Source organism: Heptranchias perlo, chromosome 5 (assembly GCF_035084215.1).
Source record: "Heptranchias perlo isolate sHepPer1 chromosome 5, sHepPer1.hap1, whole genome shotgun sequence".
NCBI lineage: Eukaryota > Metazoa > Chordata > Chondrichthyes > Hexanchiformes > Hexanchidae > Heptranchias > Heptranchias perlo.
The window spans coordinates 97668224-97690320 of record NC_090329.1 but is presented as its reverse complement, the minus strand read 5'-3'; the positions used below and the strand labels follow the sequence as shown (position 1 = coordinate 97690320).

At 41.6% G+C, this 22097-nt stretch overlaps 1 protein-coding gene across 3 annotated transcripts in view; it reads right to left on the bottom strand.

The window, feature by feature from the left end:
• The window catches only part of rngtt (RNA guanylyltransferase and 5'-phosphatase), a 326235-nt gene that overhangs the window by 262412 nt on the left and 41726 nt on the right, over positions 1-22097 (bottom strand). For all 3 annotated transcript variants that reach the window (XM_067984898.1, XM_067984896.1, XM_067984897.1), the window contains exons 3-7: positions 20787-20890; positions 16833-16921; positions 4141-4216; positions 1545-1794; positions 694-803 (exon numbers count right to left, since the gene is read on the bottom strand). In XM_067984898.1, coding sequence (XP_067840999.1) covers positions 694-803; positions 1545-1794; positions 4141-4216; positions 16833-16921; positions 20787-20890 — 629 coding nt within the window. The remainder of the gene's footprint in view (positions 1-693; positions 804-1544; positions 1795-4140; positions 4217-16832; positions 16922-20786; positions 20891-22097) is intronic.

The following is a 22097-nucleotide window of genomic DNA, read 5'->3' as shown; positions in this document are numbered from 1 at the left end:
TTTCAGGCTGATGGGGATCCATCATTTCAGGATTCCATTTCCCTCCTGAGGTAATGTACATTAAAGTCCACAAGAGCGGCACAAATTAAACATTTCCACCATTTCAAACATTTTTAATGGCCGCACAGGTGATGCCAAAATAACCACTTAGGCAAGAACAAGTTACAAAGAGTATATGCCTCTGTTTCTCCTTTCAGCTTTTAAGTCAGACAGTGAAATAAAACCTTATCCAGCTTTTAACAGGTAGACAAACGGCTGCAGCTCTGTTGTCATCTTAGTCTGCTAGACACTAGTTTAGCAAATATGATATTCTTCCTGTGAATCTGGGGAGAAGTTAGGGTGGCTACTACATTTGAACATTTCTTGATCCAACAAGCGAGGAAGATTGCAATCTAATAAGTGACATTAAGGTCTTTGCAAAGGGCTTCCTCACAAGCGGGCTTCAACCTGAAGCATTCTTCTGTCAGAAAGAATATATGAAACAATCCCTCTCCAGTGATTTTTACTGAAGAAAATAGTTCTTTACTTTAAATTTCAGACTGCCACAGTAACAAATTAAGTGCAAACAATTGGAAGGCACCAAAACTTATAATCACCATCACGAATGCCAGAGGTAAGGTCCACTAATCCAGGAGTACTGCTTCATGAAAGGCTTCTACAATATGCAAGTTACTCACAAAGAAAGTTACTCACCTGTCCCAACCACAGTACTGCTGACATTTCCTTTGGATCTCTCCTAACTTGGATTGGATTGTCACTTGTGTCACACCTTTAACTTGCATTCCCTCCAGAAAAATTGCTCCCTTTTGAGAAAATTAAACAATACAATCTGTGCTGGAACGGAGGTCAATGGAGAGTAAAATCAAGCCGCGTTTAAAACTGTTGTTCCACCGATCCCATCAGTTTCCCGCCAGGCGTATTAGGTTAAAATTAATTTAATTTTAATTTTATGAGATGTATGTGTTACATAAGGTGGTGGTGGTGGTGTGGGGGGGAAATGTATCTGATACTCTACCTAATAGATATTACAGATAAGAATTTCTGCATACAGTAAGTCTTGTATATTGTGCACGATTTAGTGTTTATCCATCAGACACAGGCAATTGGTCTAGGATTCAAGATTAAATATTCTAGAGTTTTGCACAATTTACCTTGGATGGACAAAAGAATTTTGCAAAGCCTTTCCTCAAGAAATTAAATGTTTTTTGTTGTGTAAAACAGACCAAACTGCAGATAGATGGTCAATGGGAAGGAAGTGTTTGATGAGCTAAATGCTGTTTTCTCATTCCATGTTTTCTTATATTTTGATTTCACCCATTTAATCAAACTTTAACCCAACTGGCCAATTTGGTAGGCCTGAACAATGATGAAAAAAACATTCAATATTTCTAACAAATTATTTTTTTTGAATCCATATCATTATACAAAGGAAAATAGTACATGTCACAGCTTTTGTGGATAAACAAATTCTACTCCATTCTTGCAAAATAATTTTGATTGGCCTTAAAACCCCCTCCCTATATCCTTTTAATTCAAGTTCTTACCAACTTAATTCGTTCTTTTCTCCTTTTGCATGGGTTGGAGCCCGATGAGCCAGGTTCCGAATCCTTACTGATCCTGCATCCGTCATCATCAACATTCTCATCATCATCTTCATAGCACCAATCTGGTCTTTCTGGTGGGGGAGGAGCCTCTTCTACATCACCATAGCGACAGAAAAGTTCCTGCAGGTATTCTGCTTTATAAATGCCTGGGGGTCTTGCCTGAGCAAAAGTAGCAACTGCTGCTTCAATGCTAAGTAATACAAAAATACAAAGGTTACTGATCTCTTGTGTGAGAATGGGTTATAAATTAAATTGAATTGGAATCAGGCTTTAAAATCTTAGTAAAGTCAAAATAATATGCAGCAACAGTTTAATGCAGGCAGTTCCTAAACCAATATTAGTGACAGGCCAAGTTACAGCAAAAAGGATGGTGAGGTAATGTCACTCTGTATTAAAGGATTTAAATCTCCAGGTTGGCCATCTGAAATCAGCTGCATTCAACCCTCTGGTGCTCAACTGAAGTATTTTTGACCACCAGTGGTCTATTGTGTAGCCTGTATGGCAAGTATTTCCTTGCTGTGCTGCAACATGTGGAGACAGTTATGCAATCATCACAATTGTCATACTTGCGAGTGACTCACCTCCTGACTCCCCAAAGCCTTTCCACCATCTACAAGGCACAAGTCAGGAGTGTGATGGAATACTCTCCACTTGCCTGGATGAGTGCAGCTCCAACAACACTCAAGAAGCTCAACACCATCCAGGACAAAGCAGCTCGCTTGATTGGCACCCCATCCACCACCCTAAAAATTCACTCCCTTCACCACTGGCGCACTGTGGCTGCAGTGTGTACCATCCACAGGATGCACTGCAGCAACACGCCAAGGCTTCTTCGACAGCACCTCCCAAACCCGCGACCTCTACCACTTAGAAGGACAAGAGCAGCAGGCACATGGGAACACCACCACCTGCACGTTCCCCTCCAAGTCACACACCATCCCGACTTGGAAACGTATCGCCGTTCCTTCATCATCGCTGGGTCAAAATCCTGGAACTCCCTTCCCAACAGTACTGTGGGAGAACCTTCATCACACGGACTGCAGCGGTTCAAGAAGGCGGCTCACCACCACCTTCTCAAGGGCAATTAGGGATAGGCAATAAATGCTGGCTTCGCCAGCGACGCCCACATCCCATGAGCGAATAAAAAAAAAAACAGCTTGCAATAGTCGCTCAATCAGAAAATGAGACCATGGTAATATTTTAAAATATATAATTCTAATGTATCTGGCTTTTGAATAGCGATGTTTATCCTTGCACTACCCATTTTGATAGATTAGTTGTTATTCTACACAGCTACATACTGAGAGGATTCCAAAATCCGTCCTGCATGTAAATTTTACTGAAGACATGTTTGAACAGTATTCAGTTCATTATATTTCATGATTTTGCTATCACTGTAACTGAAATAGGCTCCATTATCAATCTATTACTGCACAAACACAGTTCTAAGTCCAGAACAATGGGAATATGAAATAAAATGTATATTTTTACTGAATTGCCACATAATCCTAATTGTTTATAAAGGGAGATATTTGCACTTGTCAGCATATCTCAGTGCCCTGCTGTTACAATATTCAATGCTTTAGAAAGCCAGAAGCAGTCAGGGAACAATCATTTTATGTTCAGTTCTCCCAGATATATCACAAAGTTCTGTTCCAGTGACAACATAAGAACAGTGAACAGAATCAGTCAAATTCAACACAAAAACTCGGCTCCAAGACGCTTTCCAACCAACAATTCTAAATGATGAAATATGGTAACAAGGAGTCACTGAAACACACCAAAAAAGGTGAAGCTATATTCAGGATATGCATGGGAACCTTGTAGTTTTGGGGGGGGGGGGGGGGGGGGGGAAGGGGAGAAAAACACCCAATGCCAGGCATATAATTCATCAAAATCAAACTTACTGGTGGCTTATTTATCAATAAACCATTGGAGCCCTGTTGTGTATTTCATTTGTACCATGTTGACGAATTTTATAAATTTGTTTTTTTTAAAAAGAAAAAAATTAAATTGGAGACAATGTAACGTCTTTATTCTGTGGAGACTTACCATGGAGGAAGGCTGCTGCATGCTCCACGTGAGGGTGGACAGTTCAAAAGGCTGCTTTCATTGAGTATGCATGTGCATTCATCACGTAATTTTGGGAGTCAAAAAATTGCCAGTTTCAGAAATAATCCACAAGTAAACCATCGATATTCAGTCCACACATGTGGTTTAATTCCCTGTATAACATTTAGGATTATGCAACAAATCAGTAGAATACACTTCCCCTTTAAGTGGATGAACATAATCATGAAAAAGTTTGCCCTTCTGTTTTACTGACCATAATATTATACTTGAAATTACAACTTTTTATTGTAACCAGGAAATATAAATAGAACCAAAAAAAAATCTTAAAGCCAACACACTTGCAAGGAACCACCATACAGCTTAATTCTGATAAATTTCACTTAGAATAGGATATTTCTCTTTTGCACAGCTCTACTGATATAGTCAAAATGTGTATGCTAAACATACTATGAAAATCAATTACCTCCAATCCATCTTTTCCACTAAGTAAGCACAGATAAGGAATCCAGTTCGATTGAAGCCGTGTGTACAGTGCACTCCTGTAAAACAGATTTACAATGAAGGCTTTAAGAACAGGGTTTTTTGTTGCAACCTCTACTCATAAGATATGCATTTTCAGTATAAGGAAGACATTTAAGTTTTTCTCAAATGTAAAATATGGCTCCCTTGAAGACTCAGCTGGTTCATCCAATGAGTGGTGAGCTAGCCAATCTCAGCTGAGACAGCAGTAGGGGTACTACAGTGGGTCTCTGCACCCTGCCTAAGAGGGGGAGATCAGCCAGAGTTTCTACTCCCAATTGCTATTCAGCAACCTCTGCTGGAAATTCATAAGTGTGGGTGAGCATTGTGCGAGGACAGGATTGAGTTCATTTGTGATGCTCAGTCACAAAATCTGCTGACACTCACCGTCAAGACTAAAAAACCATAGAAAAGATAGAGCACAGAAGGGGGCCATTCGGCACATCGTGTCCATGCCAGCTCGAAGAACAACCAGGCGCCCATTCTAATCCCACCTTCCAGCACCTGGTCCGTAGCCCTGCAGCTTACAGCACTTCAGCTGCAGGTCCAGGTACTTTTTAAAAAGAGTTGAGGGTCCCTGCCTCTACCACCAATTCGGGCAGTGAATTCCATACACCCACCACCCTCTGGGTAAAAAAGTTTTTCCTCATGTCCCTTCTAATCCTTCCGCCAATCAGCTTAAATCTATGTCCTCTAGTTCTTGAACTCTCGACTTGGGGAAACAGGTACTTCCTGTCTACTCTATCTAGGCCCCTCATAATTTTGTACACCTCAATCAAGTCTCCCCTCAGCCTCCTCTGCTCCAAGGAAAACAACCCCAGACTATCCAATCTCTCCTCGTAGCTGCAATTTTCAAGCCCCGGCAACATTTTTGTAAATCTTCTCTGCACTCTCTCCAGAGCAATTACGTCCTTCCTGGAATGTGGTGACCAGAACTGCGTACAATACTCCAACTGTGGCCTTACCAGCGTTTTATACAGTTCCATCATTACATCCCTGCTTTTGTATTCTATACCTCGGCTAATAACGGAGAGCATTCCGTATGCCTTCTTCACAACCTTATCTACCTGTACTGCCACCTTCTGGGACCTGTGCACATGCACTCCAAGGTCTCTCACTTCCTCTACCCCTCTCATTATATTCCCTTTTACTGTTTGCCCTCCCTAAGTGCATTACCTCACACTTCTCCGGGTTGAACTCCATTTGCCACTTTTCCTCCCACTCCACCAACCATTGATTATCTTCTTGGAGTCGACAGCTATCCTCTTCACTATCAACTACACGGCCAATTTTTGTGTCATCTGCAAATTTGCCAATCATGCTCACTACATTTAAGTCCAAATCATTAATATGTACCACAAACAGCAAGGGACCCAACACTGAGCCCTGTGGCACACCACTGGAAACGGATTTCCATTCGCAAAGACATCCATCGACTTTTACTCTTTGTTTCCTGTTACTGAGCCAATTTTGGATCCAATTCGCCACATTTCCCTGTATCCCATGGGCTTTTACCTTTGTGACCAGTCTGCCATGTGGGACCTTGTCAAATGCCTGACTAAAATCCATGTAGACAACATCCACTGCACTACCGTCATCAATCCTCCTGGTCACTTCCTCAAGAATTTTATCAGATTTGTAAGGCATGACCTTCCCTGAACAAATCCATGCTGACTATCCCTGATTAAACTATGCCTTTCCAAGTGACAGGTTATCCTATCTCTCAGAATTGATTCGAATAGTTTGCCCACCACCAAGGTAAGACTTACCGGCCTATCCCATGTACTCTTTTTAAACAATGGTACTATGTTTGCAGTCTTCCAGTCCTCCGGTACCTCCCCTGTATCTAGTGAGGATTGGAAAATGATCCTCAGAGCAAGTGCTATTTCCTCCCTGGCTTCCTTCAGCCCTGGTGACTTATCAACTTTCAAGGATTCCAGTCCCTCTAGTACTTCCTCTCTTGTTATGTTTACCTTATCCAATATTTCACACCTCTCCTCTTTAACTACTACATCCGGATCATCCCTTTCCTTTGTGAATACGGAGACAAAATATTCATTTAAAACCCTACCCACATCCTCTGCTTCTACACACAAGTTACCCTTATCATCCCTGATAGGTCCCACCTTTTCCTTAGCTATCCTCTTGTTCTTAATATACTGATAAACCGTCTTTGGGTTTTCTTTAATCTTACCAGCTAATATTATTTTCATGCCCTCTCTTTGGTTTCCTTATTTCCTTTTTTACATCATCCCTGTACTTTCTATACTCCTCTAGGCTTTCTGCAGTATTTAGTTTTCTGTGACAGTCATCAGCTTTCTTTTTCTGCTTTATCTTGTCCCGTATACTTCTAGACAATCAGGGGGCTCTAAATTTGGCAGTGCCACCCTTTTGGATCAAAAAAGGATAGAACAGGGTACTTTCTAAATGGTAAAAAGTTAAAAACTGTGGATGTCCAAAGGGACTTAGGGGTTCGGGTACATAGATCATTGAAGTGTCATGAACAGGTGCAGAAAATAATCAAGAAGGCTAATGGAATGCTGGCCTTTATATCTAGAGGACTGGAGTACAAGGGGGCAGAAGTTATGCTGTAGCTATACAAAACCCTGGTTAGGCCGCACCTGGAGTACTGTGAACAGTTCTGGGCACTGCACCTTCGGAAGGACATATTGGCCTTGGAGGGAGTGCAGCGTAGGTTTACTAGAATGATACCCGGACTTCAAGGGTTAAGTTACGAAGCGAGATTACACAAATTGGGGTTGTATTCTCTAGAGTTTAGAAGGTTAAGGGGTGATCTGATCGAAGTTTATAAGATATTAAGGGGAACGGATAGGGTGGATAGAGAGAAACTATTTCCGCTGGTTGGGGATTTTAGGAGTAGGGGGCACAGTCTAAAAATTAGAGCCAGACCTTTCAGGAGTGAGATTAGAAAACATTTCTACACACAAAGGGTGGTAGAAGTTTGGAACTCTTCCGCAAACGGCAATTGATACTAGCTCAATTGCTAAATTTAAATGCGAGATAGATAGCTTTTTGGCAACCAAAGGTATTAAGGGATATGGGCCAAAGGCAGGTATGTGGAGTTAGATCACAGATCAGCCATGATCTTATCAAATGGCGGAGCAGGCACGAGGGGCTGAATGGCCTACTCCTGTTCCTATGTTCTTCTTTGAGGGGACCTGTCTGCATTGTACCCATAGAATTCCACATTTTAGTGCCTCCCACTGGTTTGCCGCTGATTTCTCCTCAAGTAGTTGTGTCCAATACACTTCTGCCAAATCATCTTAGTTCTGTAAAATTTGCCTTCCTCCAATTTATAACGTTTACTCCTGATTTAACTCTGTCCTTTTCCATAATAATGCTAAAATTAACTGGGCTGATATGTGGCAAGTAACATCCGCGTCAGACAAGTGCCAGGCAATGACCATCTCCAACAAGAGAGAGTCTAACCACCTCCCCTTGACATTCAACAGCATTACTATCGCCGAATCCCCCACCATCAACATCCTGGGGGTCACCATTGACCAGAAACTTAACTGGACCAGCCATATAAATACTGTGGCTACAAGAGCAGGTCAGAGGCTGGGTATTCTGCGGCGAGTGACTCACCTCCTGACTCCCCAAAGACTTTCCACCATCTACAAGGCACAAGTCAGGAGTTTGATGGAATACTCTCCACTTACCTGGATGAGTGCAGCTCCAACAACACTCAAGAAGCTCGACACCACCCAGGACAAAGCAGCCCGCTTGTTTGGCACCCCATCCACCACCCTAAACATTCACTCCCTTCACCACCGGCGCACAGTGGCTGCAGTGTGTACCATCCACAGGATGCACTGCAGCAACTTGCCAAGGCTTCTTCAACAGCACCTCCCAAACCTATGACCTCTACCACCTAGAAGGACAAGAGCAACAGGCACATGGGAACAACACTACCTGCATGTTCCCCTCCAAGTCACACACCATCCCGACTTGGAAATATTTCGCTGTTCCTTCATCGTCGCTGGGTCAAAATCCTGGAACTCCCTTCCTAACAGCACTGTGGGAGAACCTTCACCACACGGACTGCAGCGGTTCAAGGCGGCTCATCACCACCTTCTCAAGGGCAATTAGGGATGGGCAATGAATGCTGGTCTCGCCAGCAACGCCGACATCCCATGAACGAATTTTAAAAAACTGAATTGTGGTCACTATCCCCAATATGGTCACCCAGTGTCACTTCACCCACTTGCCCATCTTCATTTCCCAGGACTAAATCTAGAATTGCATCCCCTCTTGTTGGGCTTGTCATGTACTGGCTAAAAAAGTTCTCCTAGACACCGATCAAGAATTTTGCGCTCTCTGTGCCCCTCACACTGTTTGAATCCCAGATGATGTTAGGATAGTTGAAGTCCCCTACTATTATTGCCCTCTTATTTTTGCACTCAGAAATTTGCCTACATATTAGTTCTTCTATCTCCCTTTCGCTATTCGAGGGTCTGTAGTACACTCCTGGTAATGTGACTGCCCCTTTTTTATTTCTTAGCTCAACCCATATGGCCTCAATTGATGATCCATTTAGCACATCATCCCTTCTCACAACTGTAATTGATTCTTTAACCAATAATGCTACTCTCCCCCGCCCCCCCCCCCACTCCTTTTTTTAATCACCCACTCTATCCTGCCTGAAAACTCTATATCCTACTGGAGGATGACCAGTGCCCATGGAACCACACTCCACCAAAAAGGGGAGAACATTAACGGAAAAAACAAAATTGCAAAGTCAGTGAATAGTCAAAACAAAGCAATTTTCTGTATAGAATAATCTAGCAAATTAATGCATGAGCTTTTATACAATGCATAGTCAGCAATGACATTTTATTCATTCATGGGATGTGGGTGTCGCTGGCAAGGCCAGCATTTATTGCCCATCCCTAATTGCCCTTGATAAGATGGCGGGAGCTGCTGCCTTGAACCGCTGCAGTCTGTGTGGTGAAGGTTCTCCCATAGTGCTGTTTGGTAGGGAGTTCCAGGATTTTGACCCAGTGACTATGAAGGAACGGCGATATATTTCCAAGTCAGGATAGTGAGTGACTTGGAGGGGAACGTGCAGGTGGTGTTGTTCCCATGTGCCTGCTGCTCTTGTCCTTCTAGGTGGTAGAGGTCACAGGTTTGGGAGGTGCTGTCGAAGAAGCCTTGGCGAGTTGCTGCAGTGCATCCTGTGGATGGTACACACTGCAGCCACAGTGCGCCGGTGGTGAAGGGACTGAATGTTTAGGGTGGTGGATGGGGTGCCAATCAAGCGGGCTGCTTTGTCCTGGATGGTGTCGAGCTTCTCGAGTGCTGTTGGAGTTGCACTCATCCAGGCAAGTGGAGAGTATTCCATCACATTCCTGACTTGTGCCTTGTAGATGGTGGAAAGGCTTTGGGGAGTCAGGAGGTGAATCACTCGCCACAGAATACCTAGCCTCTGACCTGCTCTTGTAGCCACAGTATTTATGTGGCTGGTCCAGTTAAGTTTCTGGTCAATGGTGACACCCAGGATGTTGATGGTGGGGGTTCGGCGATGGTAATGCCACTGAATGTCATGGGGAGGTGGTTAGACTCTCTCTTGTTGGAGATGTTTACAGGAAATTATTTTCTATGAAAAGATCTTTACTGAGCATTCAGTGAGGTTTCACTCATTAAAACCTACCACAAGTCGTACCGATCTCCCTAAGTTTAGCCAATGATAAACAGGAATAGAGGAAGCAATAGTTTGGGATAGGCACATTTTGGGGAGAAGTATGTTTTTGGGAAAGGAGAAAGGCACTAAATTCTACCACAAGTCAAATATAGTTACTCCTGGAACATAATTCAACTTTGATAGTATGATGTTAAATATTTTATTTTTTTGTCACGCCACTGGTGATCCATATATGGAATGATTTGTCTAGTACCAGCTGGTTGTTCAACTAATAATTAGGATTTATATTTTGTTCTTTAAGTCTGCTACAAATACAAGCACAACACTGGTATTAAAACCAGGATTTTTGACAGCCATTTTCATTCTAAAGCAAAAAAAGAACAAGACATTTAAAAGACAGAACAATAGTTTCCACAGCAACAGGATGCGATTAACTTTGCTCCAACATTACCATTGTGCTGAGAACATTCTCATGTTAAGGAGATAAAAAAAACAAGTAAATCCGAGTTCAGATTTACTTGTTTTTCTCCTTAATGTGAGAGGGCTGCTTAAAATTAACAAAAATATAAGAAAATACAAAGTGTTTGAGTTTTAAAAACAGAAATGATCAACAACTCCCCCCTCAAAGATTTGAGTAGATATTACTGGCTTAAAAAAAAGGTAACTTACAGCACCCCATTTACAATTTGACAAACCTTTATTTAGTATTTACAAAATATATAGAAATTGAAGGGCGGGCGGGTGGGCCGCAAGGCGGGAGGGAGGGAAGTGCAGATAGTGAGAGAGATTCCGCGCACTAGTGCAGCAGGGTGGGGAAAGAGGTGGAGCAAGAGAGAGTGAGAGGTGGAGCGAAAGAGGGGAGAAAGAGAGGGTGGGGGGGGGGGGGGGGTCAGAGGGAGGGGGGTGCGTAGCGTGAGACAGCAAGAGAGAGAGGTAGGGGGCGGAGAGCGCAAGCCACGAGGCGGAGAGAAAGGGGGTAAGAAAGGGTAGAGTTAATACAGTTATTCTCCACCTTGATGCCATTATTCCCCCCTCTACCTTGCTTGAACTGTATACTGCAGATAGTCTCAACTTCCTGTGTGCAATACCACAGGAGATCGACCAGCGTGCATCATAGTTTCATAAATTGTTTGTGTCAATATACATTATATGTTATGATAACTCCATAAAATGTACTTTTAAAAATACCCAATATAAAAAACACTTCCAGGAATGGTGAATGCTAATTCCATTGTTTCGATGGCAACAGCCGAAATGTCTTTCTAACGATTTCTATTGTTGTTATCGATCACACAGCTGGAAGTGCCAGACAGTCGTTGTAAAAATTGTCATCGGTCTTAGTAATAGACATCTCTATTTCCTTGCAAGGTCCTCCCTCTTCCTAGTCTGATAATACCTTGGCAGCCTCCAACAGAGTGCCTCTACAAGAAAGAGAGATTACCGACCTTTGATACAGTTTTCATTTTTCTTCAAAGAAGCATACTCCACACATCAAGCTCCCACTGTACCAACCCCATTGATCTTGCCGCACACAGATATAATTCCTCATTTCATATCAGGGAGGCAAAAACAAAGCAGAGCATAAGGGGCAGCAAAAGGCTTCTTGTACCATGCAAAAGTAGGAATCATATGGGAACGCCCTGGACATTACTGCATCATAATGTCACACAACATTTTTATATAGCACACACCACTTTGGAAAAGGAATATTAGACCGGCCTCACTGTCTTTGGGTCAGAGAAGGGAAAATATAAAAACAGTCACGGCTCCCACCTTTGACCACTATCCAGTTAGAAAGTGCAGGTATGGATATTGGGCAAGGAAATAATTGGGAATGACCATGACGTTACTCTTACTGCAGTCTTCAGGAGAGGTGGCTTAACCAAGAAAACTCCAATTTGAGAGAGAAAAATAAGAACAATAGTGACTGATGACAACATGTATTTCCACTCTTCAACTATGGCTTCTGGTAATAAACAGTGAGTAAAATTTTCACACAGGCCATTAAAACTAATGGGGGAGGATACCACAACAAACTGATGTATCCAAAGAATCTAGGTCAGTAAATATGAATATAAATAAATATGAAATGAATACCTAACTCCAGTGTTACAAATTCAGGTCTGCCACAGATATCTTCTCTGGTTCAGTGGTGTCACTCGCTCCTATAAGCAGATCTAACCTCCCTTACGTAACAGGCTCACCTTGCTCAATATCTACTTGTGTAATAGCATAATCCAGAGGATATAACAATGCACCCCTCTTGACATACAAACTGGAGATCATGTCCTTCGCACGTCTTCAATTATACTTCTTCAATCTTCCAGTAGGTGGACTATTTACACTTCATTCAGGAAAAGAAAAGCCTTGCATTTATATAGCCCCTTCCACGACCTCAGGATGTCCCAAAGCGCTTTACAGCCAATTGAGAACTTTTGAAGTGGAGTCAATGTTGCAGAAAACACGGCAGCCATACTGCACACAAGGTCCCACAAACAGCAATGTGATAATAACTAGATAATCTTGTTTTTTTTTAAAAAAGTAATGTTGGTTGAGGGATAAATATTGGCCAGGATACCAGGGAGAACTCCCCTGAAGACATCATCATCAAAATAGTGTCATGAAATCTTTTACGTCTACCTGAGGGGGCAGACGAGGCCTTGGTTTAACGTCTCATCCGAAAGACAGCAATTCCGACAGTGCAGCAGTCCCTCAGTACGAGAGATCAGATCAGAACAAAACATTAAAATGTTTTCATAGAATCATAGAAAACTTAGGGCACAGGAGGCTGCCATTCGGCCCATCGTATCCACGCAGGCCGAAAATGAACCACCCCTTATTTCTCAGGCAGTAATTGAACATATAGAGCAACAGTTATAATTGGACGGATTTAACTGAAAATCAGTACAATTTGATTTTGCATCATATAAAATAATGAACACGCTACCCTTCCCACATCAGTGAGTCATCTTGTTTGATTTAAAACCAAATAACTTCTAACCACCTTCCTGCATCTTAACCTCGAGTCTAGACAAAAGCCTACCCTAGCATCTTATGGTTGAAATGCATGACTGTCAGTGTATGTTTCTGTTTATATTATTTGTTTTCGTCTCGTTTTAACAATCAGTGGGGAGGTCCTACGCCAGACAACCCCTGCCGAGCGCCCAGAACTAATGGGTGTGAGAGATTTATTGATTACTGAGACAGGCTAACAAATTGCTTATTGTCTTTGGAGAAAATCTTCAATACCTTTGCTTTTCAAAAAAAAACTTGTGTCAATACATTTTGCTTTAAAACCCCAACATTTGAATGAAATTCTTCTCCAAATCCTTTCTATGGAAAAATGGTCAAAAGATTCCAAGATGTGGTACCCAGAAAGCAAAACTAATCTATGCTCATTGTGTATCCATATTTAATGAATGCATGCATGTAACATAAATCTCTAACTATCCCAAATCTGGTTCAGTACAACTTTATGGGGATACCCCTTGTTTAAAAATAAAGGTTTGATTGTTCAAATTACATGCAAATTGCCACTTGTTCACAGATCAATTTCTCTTTTCACAGGTTCCTTTGTTTTAATGTAAGACCTAAGCCATGGTCACAACAAAGCAACCAGAACACGAGGAGGCAAACAAAAGTTTAAATATACAATCAGCCTGCAATCAATGAAGATCCACATATAACAAATGTTTAGAATGCCAACAAGGTACTCATTATACAAGCGGCTGGATATACTACTTTCCCAATCAAAGGTATCTGCAATGCTACACGGGGGCCATCTAGTGGTGATATGCTATCTTAATTCAGTAACATTTCCTGAGCAGAGGAACCAATGCCAACTAATCATGTCATGATGTAACTGCAAAGTAGTTACCCAAACTTCTACTAACCTGGTTACAAGGGATGGTGTCAACACAAGAGGAAAACATGAGGGTTTTAATAACCAAAAGTAGGTAAGTAATTAACTCTGCATTTTGTTATGGTGCCAATTCTCCTTTATTAAATATAACCTTCATATCCTGTTCTGCCCCCTTCTCCTCCTACCCAATTTACACTTCTAATTTTTCCTCTCTTCATCTATTCATTTAGGATCAAGGCAACCCGGGACTCAATATGTATAACAAAAGTATACAATGACTGAAGCAAACAAAGGCTGAATCAGTAAATGCACCCTGTTGTGTAACATAGTGGTAACATAGCGGTTATGTTACTGGACTAGTAATCCAGAGACATGAGTTCAAATCCCACCATGGCAGCTGGGGAATTTAAATTCAGTTAATTTTTTAAAATCTGGACTAAAAAAGCTAGTATCAGTGATGGTGACCATGAAACTACCGGATTGTTGCAAAAACCCATCTGGTTCACTAATGTCTTATTAGGTCACCTGCTGTCCTTACCCAGTCTGGCCTATATGTGACTCCAGGCACACAGCAATGTGGCTGATTCTTAACTGCCCTCTGAAATGGCCTAGCAAGCCACACAGTTGTCAAGAAGGTGGCTCACCACCAACACAAGGGCAATTCGGGATGGGCAATAAATGCTGGCCTTGCCAGCAATGCCCACATCCTATGAACGAATAAAAAAAAAATCCACAAAGAGATGGGAGTACTTTGCACAGAAAGTACACCCTAGCACCTTAAGAAAAAAAGGTTTTTTCAAATTATTGTGGATAACCAGGAGCAACTAGCTGCTCATTTAAGTTTCACTGGAAATAAGGATGTGAAAGAATGATGCAGTGGCATTTTCCACATGCTACTTATTCCATGGAGTGGCAGGTGAGGGAATTTGAATTCATAATTTAAAATATTGCAAGTGTCAACTGGAGAACACACCAAGAAATCAGGTAGTATCTCGCAATAGAAAGAAATTAACCAGGTGGCAAACTAACGTGGGTCTCCCCTACATGACTCCAAGAGGCTGATTACAGAGCAGCATTGACAAAAGCTTAATTGGAATGAGGAACACAGGAACAGGAATAGGCCATAGAGCCCCTTAAGCCGGTTGCACCATTCAATTAGAACATGGCAGATTTGTACATCAACTCCATTTATCTACCTTTGTTCCATGTCCCTTGATACCCTTACCTAACCAAAATCTATTCATCCCAGTATTGAAAATTTCAACTAACCCAGCATCCACAGGCATTTGGGGGAGGAAGTTCCTGATTTCCACTATCCTTTGTGTGAAAAAGTGCTTCCTGATTTCACTCCTAAAGGCTTAGCTCTAATTTCAGGATTGTGTCCCCTTGTTCTGGATTCCCCCACCAGAGGAAATAATTTCTTTGTATCTACCCTGTTGAATCCCTTGATCATTTTAAAAACCTCAATTAGATCACCCCTCAACCTTGTAAACCTAAGGGAATACAAACCAAGTTTATACAACCTATCCTCATAATTTAATGCTTTAAGTCCAGTATCATTCTGGTGAATCTGCGCTGTACCCCTTCCAAGGCCAATATATCTTTCCTGATATTGGTTCCCAAAACTGAACACAGTACACTAGATGGGTTCTGACCAAGACTCTGCACAACTGAAGCATCACTTCCTTACTTTTGAATTCCAATCCCCTTGAGAAAGAGGCCAACATTCCATTAACCTTTCTGATTACGTTTTGTATCTGTGCACTAGCTTTTAGTCCCTTTCCTCCTCCACAGCTCCTAGACTAACACCATTAAGAAAATATTCCGATTTGTCTTTCTCAGATGCAAAGTGGATGGCCTCACACTTCCCCACATTTGAACTCCATCTGCCATAGTTTTTTGCCCACTCATTACTCTTTCTATGTTCCTTTGCAACTTCCTGCTCCCACTCTTACAACTTACTGTGCCTCCCAACTTAGTGTCATTTACAAACTTGGATATACAACTCATTATATATATAAATAAACAAAATCTAGAAAATTTGGGACACCTAAGATACTTGCATCAAGTGTCCTTTATTTGCAGGTATCTTTATTTTCAAAATGGTCATTGTATGTACAGTAAACCAGATGAGCCAAATATCCCGGGATTGGTTGTATCTCCTGCAGTGTTCCTTCTTTTTTTCGCCCTCACCTGGGATCATGCCTAATTCTGAAGCCCTGCCAGTAGGATGTGATTTCAGTTCATTTTGTTGGGTTTCTCAGTTCATTGTCATCCCGGGATCCTTTTCCATTTAGGGAGGGATGTCCTGATCCTGGGATCTGCTACGTTGGCAGCCTGCACAGGGCGAGGTGGCTGCTGTAGGGCTGGAGTGCCTGGGAGATCCCAGCCAAACTGGGGGGATTAATGTCCTGCAGACCCTTGCCTGGGTCCCCCTTCCTCCGTGTGCTGAAGCTGCTAATGTTTGATGTGCTGACGGGTGGGTAAGGGGCTGTTAGCAGCTCATCAGTTCCTGACGTGTTGGTGGAGTAGGATTGCCAACTCTGGGTTGGAGGCATTCCTGGAGGTCTGACCACATGGCATCTGCAAATGTTATTGGATTTACCTTCTAAATGTTGGGTCCCCTGTAGTTGAGAATCTATATTTGTGGTTTTGCAGCTGTTGTGAGAGAAGTTCCAAGAACCAGGAGGTCACCCGTGAGCAGGGAAACTGAGGGCGGGGAAAAGGGGAAACCATTCCTTTCATCTCTCCCCTCGAGCCCCAATTTCCCAGTCTCCCTCTCCCCCCAACTCTTGAGCCCCCCCCACGATTTCAGCCCTCCCTCCAATTCTATAATATTTACTACACCATACTCTTTAAGTTAAATTTGTGCTTCCAACTCACTTGTTTTAGTTCTTAAGCTATCTGCATTCATGTACAGAACACTTATCTAGGTAACTGTTCCCACCCTGCTCATATGTCTCTCAGGTCTTTTTCTTACACTTTTTGACTTACAGTGCGGATTTTCCTATCCAAATACTGCAAGAGCAGAGAACCATTAAAGGCAATAGGGCAACAAGATTTTAAAAAGTTAGACGATGCAACCAAATTTTGTTTCCTCAGTACATACCTATTAATTCCATGGGGTGCTGCAATATGAAATGCTCACACAACCGAATGAACATGTTTGTTACTTCTTCAGTGGGGCACTCAGCATGTCTAAACAAAACAAAAATGAAATCTAGTCACATACACATGTAATGCTGCACTAGTCACACTGACAACTGCACAAACCCAAGACTTAGGTTTTTGTTTTTAAAAAGTAAATGCGGACAAAAGTCATGGGGTCCAGAATCAGTATACTAAGTTTCAACTGACAAGATTTTAGTTACACTGTTTACACATTTATAATAAGCAGCATTACACATACATTCAAAGGCTTCCTCAATCGACCAGTATTTAAGTATATTAGCTAGCACTTCATTGTAACAATCCATTTCTGAAAGTGCAGAAGCTTGAATTCAAAGACAAAAAAAGGCTGGATTACAAACAAAAGCAGCTTTGGCAAAGAAAGATTAGAAAGTACTGTTCTGCACATATAAACCTGAAAAACAAACTTTTTTTGCATACAGTAGTTTTGGTCCACATCCCATTTGTACTGGAACAGAGAGACTGCAATCTGTTTGCACTCAAATGGTACTACACCATTGCATGAACAAGCAGTTGATGGAAGCTGTTGATGACTTGAAGTCTTGAATGTCATTTAATATTTCAATCAATAACTGCTAACAGAATCATAAACTAATTCTGCCAACTCCAACGTCCATTTGGAATACTAAAGATTTCAGACTACACAAGGAGTCAAAATCGATGCTCACGTCAGGCCAATTCCTGCTGATAAGAAAAAATTACCACTCTCTCCCTCAACAACTCCCATCTCTTGGAGAGAAGGGGAATTCAGCAAACAAGCTGAAATATGACAGACTTTGAGTAGTACCGCTGAAAGAAATTAGAAATTATGTGAAGCAGCCAGCAATTGGGAGGTCAGCTACTAGAGATAAATGTCTCACTCCCTCATTTAAATACTAGGTACAGGAAAGAAAAAAAGTTGTTTGGTTTGAATACTCATCATAAGCTTTACTTTAATAAATCCCTCATCGCCTATCCTCCCCTACCATGTTCCCCAATCTCTCTCTCTCTTTCCACTTCCCTCTTCATTTCATGTTTCCATTCTCTCTGCATCCCACACCGCCCCTCCTTATTCATCTCTCGTTCCCACCATTAGGAACAATGGAAAATGTTTCTACTTGAAGCATATTCTAATTCAGCATAACAGCACAAGCACCATCTGATCTATGAATGTGCGGTCATCTCCCAAATCCTTGCCCACCTCTTCCAAAACTCCCTGTTCAAATCCCTTCAATCTGCCTTACACCCTACTCTCAGAGACTGCCCTGGCCAAAATCACAAATGACATCTTCTGTAACTGTAGTGAATTATCACTCCTTGTCCTCAACATTCGACATGGTTAACCAACCACCTTCCTCTGTCACCTCTCTTTTGTTGTCCAGCTTGGTGGGACTATCTTCACATAGTTCCATTCCTGCCTGTCCGAATGCAGCGAGGGCAAGGCCAAAGAATGGCTTCTCTTCCTGCCACCACATTGTCACTTCAGGAGTTCTCTGAGAATCTATCCTTAGTCCCTTTTTCTTTTTTGATCTACATGCTATCAGTAACATTATCCGCAAGCAACAAATCAGTTTTCACATATATGCTGGTGATAGCCAACTCTACTTCACCACCACTTCCTACAACTCCATGATCCATCTCTGTGCTATCAGACTGCCTTTCTGACGTTAATTTGTGAATGAGTCCACGTTTTCTCCAAATGCACAGCAAGGCAACAAAAAACACTGTTTTGGACCATACCATATACTCCACTCCCTTCTCACCAACTCCAAACCCACCCATCCCCTCTACAGCCACTTAGTCAGGCCATCAACGACTGTGTCAGCCTGTTTGACCCAAAGCTGAGCTTCAGACCCCACTTAAACACCAACTTGTCCAAAACTCAGCTGCCCTGTATTTTGTCCGACACACCCACCTACACTGGCTCCGTCTCCCAATGCACTGAAATTAGAATCCTCATCCTCAAATCCCTCCACAGTTTTGCACCCCACGACATCTCTGCAAACTCATTGTATGTCCCCTCTCTTACCCTTCAATTTTCCAAATCTGGCCTGTGTTTCCCCCACCGCCAGAGGCACAGTCTGCAGCCTTTTCAGCCGTATTCTGAAACTGCTTCCTTTAACCACTTCCCCTCTCCCTCTGTTTTTCACACTGTCTCTCCACCTTTAAAAGTCTTCTTAATACCTATCTTTTCAACCAAGCTTTCAGCCTCCCCACCTAATTCTCTATGACTTTTTTCCCCCCTCTGTACATTGGGACATTTTTCCATGTTACAAGTAACTGCTAACATAATGCAGAGCTCCCATTAGCTTATAAAAATAACTAAGGCACCTAAAGTACTCTTCTTGGTTCCTGGTGGACCACTGTGCAGAGTGTGCTGGTACAGACTTCTAAATCATTGAGTCAGAAAATTGAAAACACTTATTTTCTTGTGACTGTCTGGATATTATCCAACTATTTTCTTTTCATAGGTTTCTTTAAATTCACTTTTATTTTTCTCAGTTCACTCAATATTTGATTATTTTCAATTTGTTTAATTTATTTCCCTACTTGTTCTTCCTTTCCAACACTCAAAATGCCATAATAGCAACATTCATATTTCAGTTTTTGTCATTCAATATAGATTCTAGAGACATTGTAACAGAAATGCAAATCTGCAACATTGCAGACAATACTGCATGGAATACTGCACAGCATCCACCTCTGCTTATGTAGCACCACCCAGCAGCAGGATTAAGTATTGCAGTATTGTAGTACAGTTTACCAGGCTATCAATGCATCAAAGGGAACAAAACAATAAGGAAAGCATAAGGAACAATAGTTCTTCTGCTTTTACAAGAGGGGGTACAATGGTCCAGCACACTGATGTTTGATTCTTCCATGCTACCAAGTTTCTGATCTCAACCCTGGTATCTTTTTGGTATGATTTGTCAACCATTTGATATTTTACTTTTATTTTGAGAAATTTAGTTAAGAAGCCAGACGCCTGGCACATTTATCATGCGAATCATGTGCAGTTCTCATAAATTTATGTTAGAAAATGACAGATAATTCTAATTAGCAGAAGCAAATGAGTGAAAATCAGGCACTTTCCCACTGAGAGGAACAATTAGAGAGCAAGTCACCGTCAAGCACCTCCTGGGAGGCTGACTGATTCAAGATGGCCCTATCTTCCAGGTGCAGAACATGACATGGAGACAAGAAGAAAATACATTTTGAAAAGAAATGAATGTAATGCCCTAGTTTACATATGGCTTCTGTGGAAGATTACTTTTTGTCTGGTGCAAGTATCTCAATTTGAGAATTTGTTAAAACAGGAATGGATAAACACCAGGATAAGAGACACCCTAGAAATACCAAAATCAAACAGAAATCTCAACTTACATGACCTTTTATTGGTCATAATTTCTAAAATAGCTAATTCAGTAATCTTCTGCATGATTTTTCAAATTGAATAACCATTTGAAATTCTACTTTTATTTTGAGAAGTTTAGTTGACCATCCAGACACCTGGAACATTTATCACGCGACCCATTTGCTGTTCTCATTCATTTATTGTCAAAGGCTAAAGGTGCAAAAAAAAACCTGATAATTCCAATAAATATACGAGGGTTTTATTTCTCCAGCAGACTGCTAAAGCAGATAAGTCATGATGTGGAGATGCCGGTGATGGACTGGGGTTGACAATTGTAAACAATTTTACAACACCAAGTTATAGTCCAGCAATTTTATTTTAAATTCACAAGCTTTCGGAGGCTTCCTCCTTCGTCAGGTGAACGATGTGATTTTCACATCGTTCACCTGAGGAAGGAGGAAGCCTCCGAAAGCTTGTGAATTTAAAATAAAATTGCTGGACTATAACTTGGTGTTGTAAAGCAGATAAAGTACTACTTACCCTTTGCACTGTAGTTTGACATATTTAATTCCTTCTTTCTCGATTTCAGTCCTGTCATAAAACCTGCTTGTGTTCGTTAAATCAACTAAGAGTCCCATGTTCACCTAAAAGAAACACAGATCCAAAATGTAAAAAAAATGTTGCACTCAAATTATTCGGGTGTTACACAACTAATCATAAACTGTTATGCTTTTCACAAACACAATGCAGAGTTTCTGCCCACTGTCACTGTCCAACTTCAGCTGCATGCTAAAACATTTCTGAAACAGAAGTGATTGAAGCAGAGACCACTGACTCTTTTATGGGAAAATTGTTTAAACAGTTGAAGCAGAGAAAGATACAGGGCTTTGCAGAGAGCGGGGGCCCGTAGAATTAGTTTTTGATTGTTCCAGCAAAGAGCCGGCAGACAAGATGAGCCAAATAGCCTCCTTCTTAGTTATACAAATCCTCAAGATACAGGAGCATCAGCCATTACGTGCACTTGTTTTGCAGTCCCTATTTGCAACTTCCTACAAGGGAAGATATGCCTCCATGGGGCAAGCATAAAATGTTCAGCATCTCAGTTTGCCACAAGCAAAATACATCGCCACTTCCACAAGTGAATGTTGATCATGCTGTCAAAGGTAGGGTTAACAATACTTGTGGTGCGTACTACCTTCAGTGGCATCAGTACTGCCTTTTGTACGACACCACTATTCTGCCAATAACAACATCTTTCACCTTGATAAAAATGCAACCCAAATATTATTTTAAGTGTGTCGAATGTGTACACAGACAACAAACAAACTGTGCCGAACACCTGCGATTGCTATGTAAATAGGGTTGTAGTCATTAACATTTTCACCTAAGCATCAGCAAAGCTACACAATATGTTGTAGTTAATTAGGAGATTCAAGTTTTAGATTTAAAGTTAATGCTGCAAAATTACATCTCCAGAACTAGAATGTCTGCACGAAAAGCTACCTCAAGGTGGATTCTCTCTAAACTGCCAGTGGCAAAAGTGAACAAGTGCTGCAGCGGTGACTGGATACTGCCATTTTAGTCTAACTGTAGGGGACGCTGAGCTGGCCTAAACTGACCTTGTCTGAACAACAGGGAAGATCTACAGTCAGAAACAACGTCATCACCATGACTTTTGAACAAACAGGTGCAATCTTGTGTCTGCAGTTATTTCATTGCTCCCTCTAGTGCTGTGAAATCCACCACACAATGTGAATAGGCCAAATTATTAAGCATCAGCAGCCTGGTGTATTACAGAATCAGCAGAAAATATTACTTAACTATCAGAGTGATTAACTTTCCACTTCCACT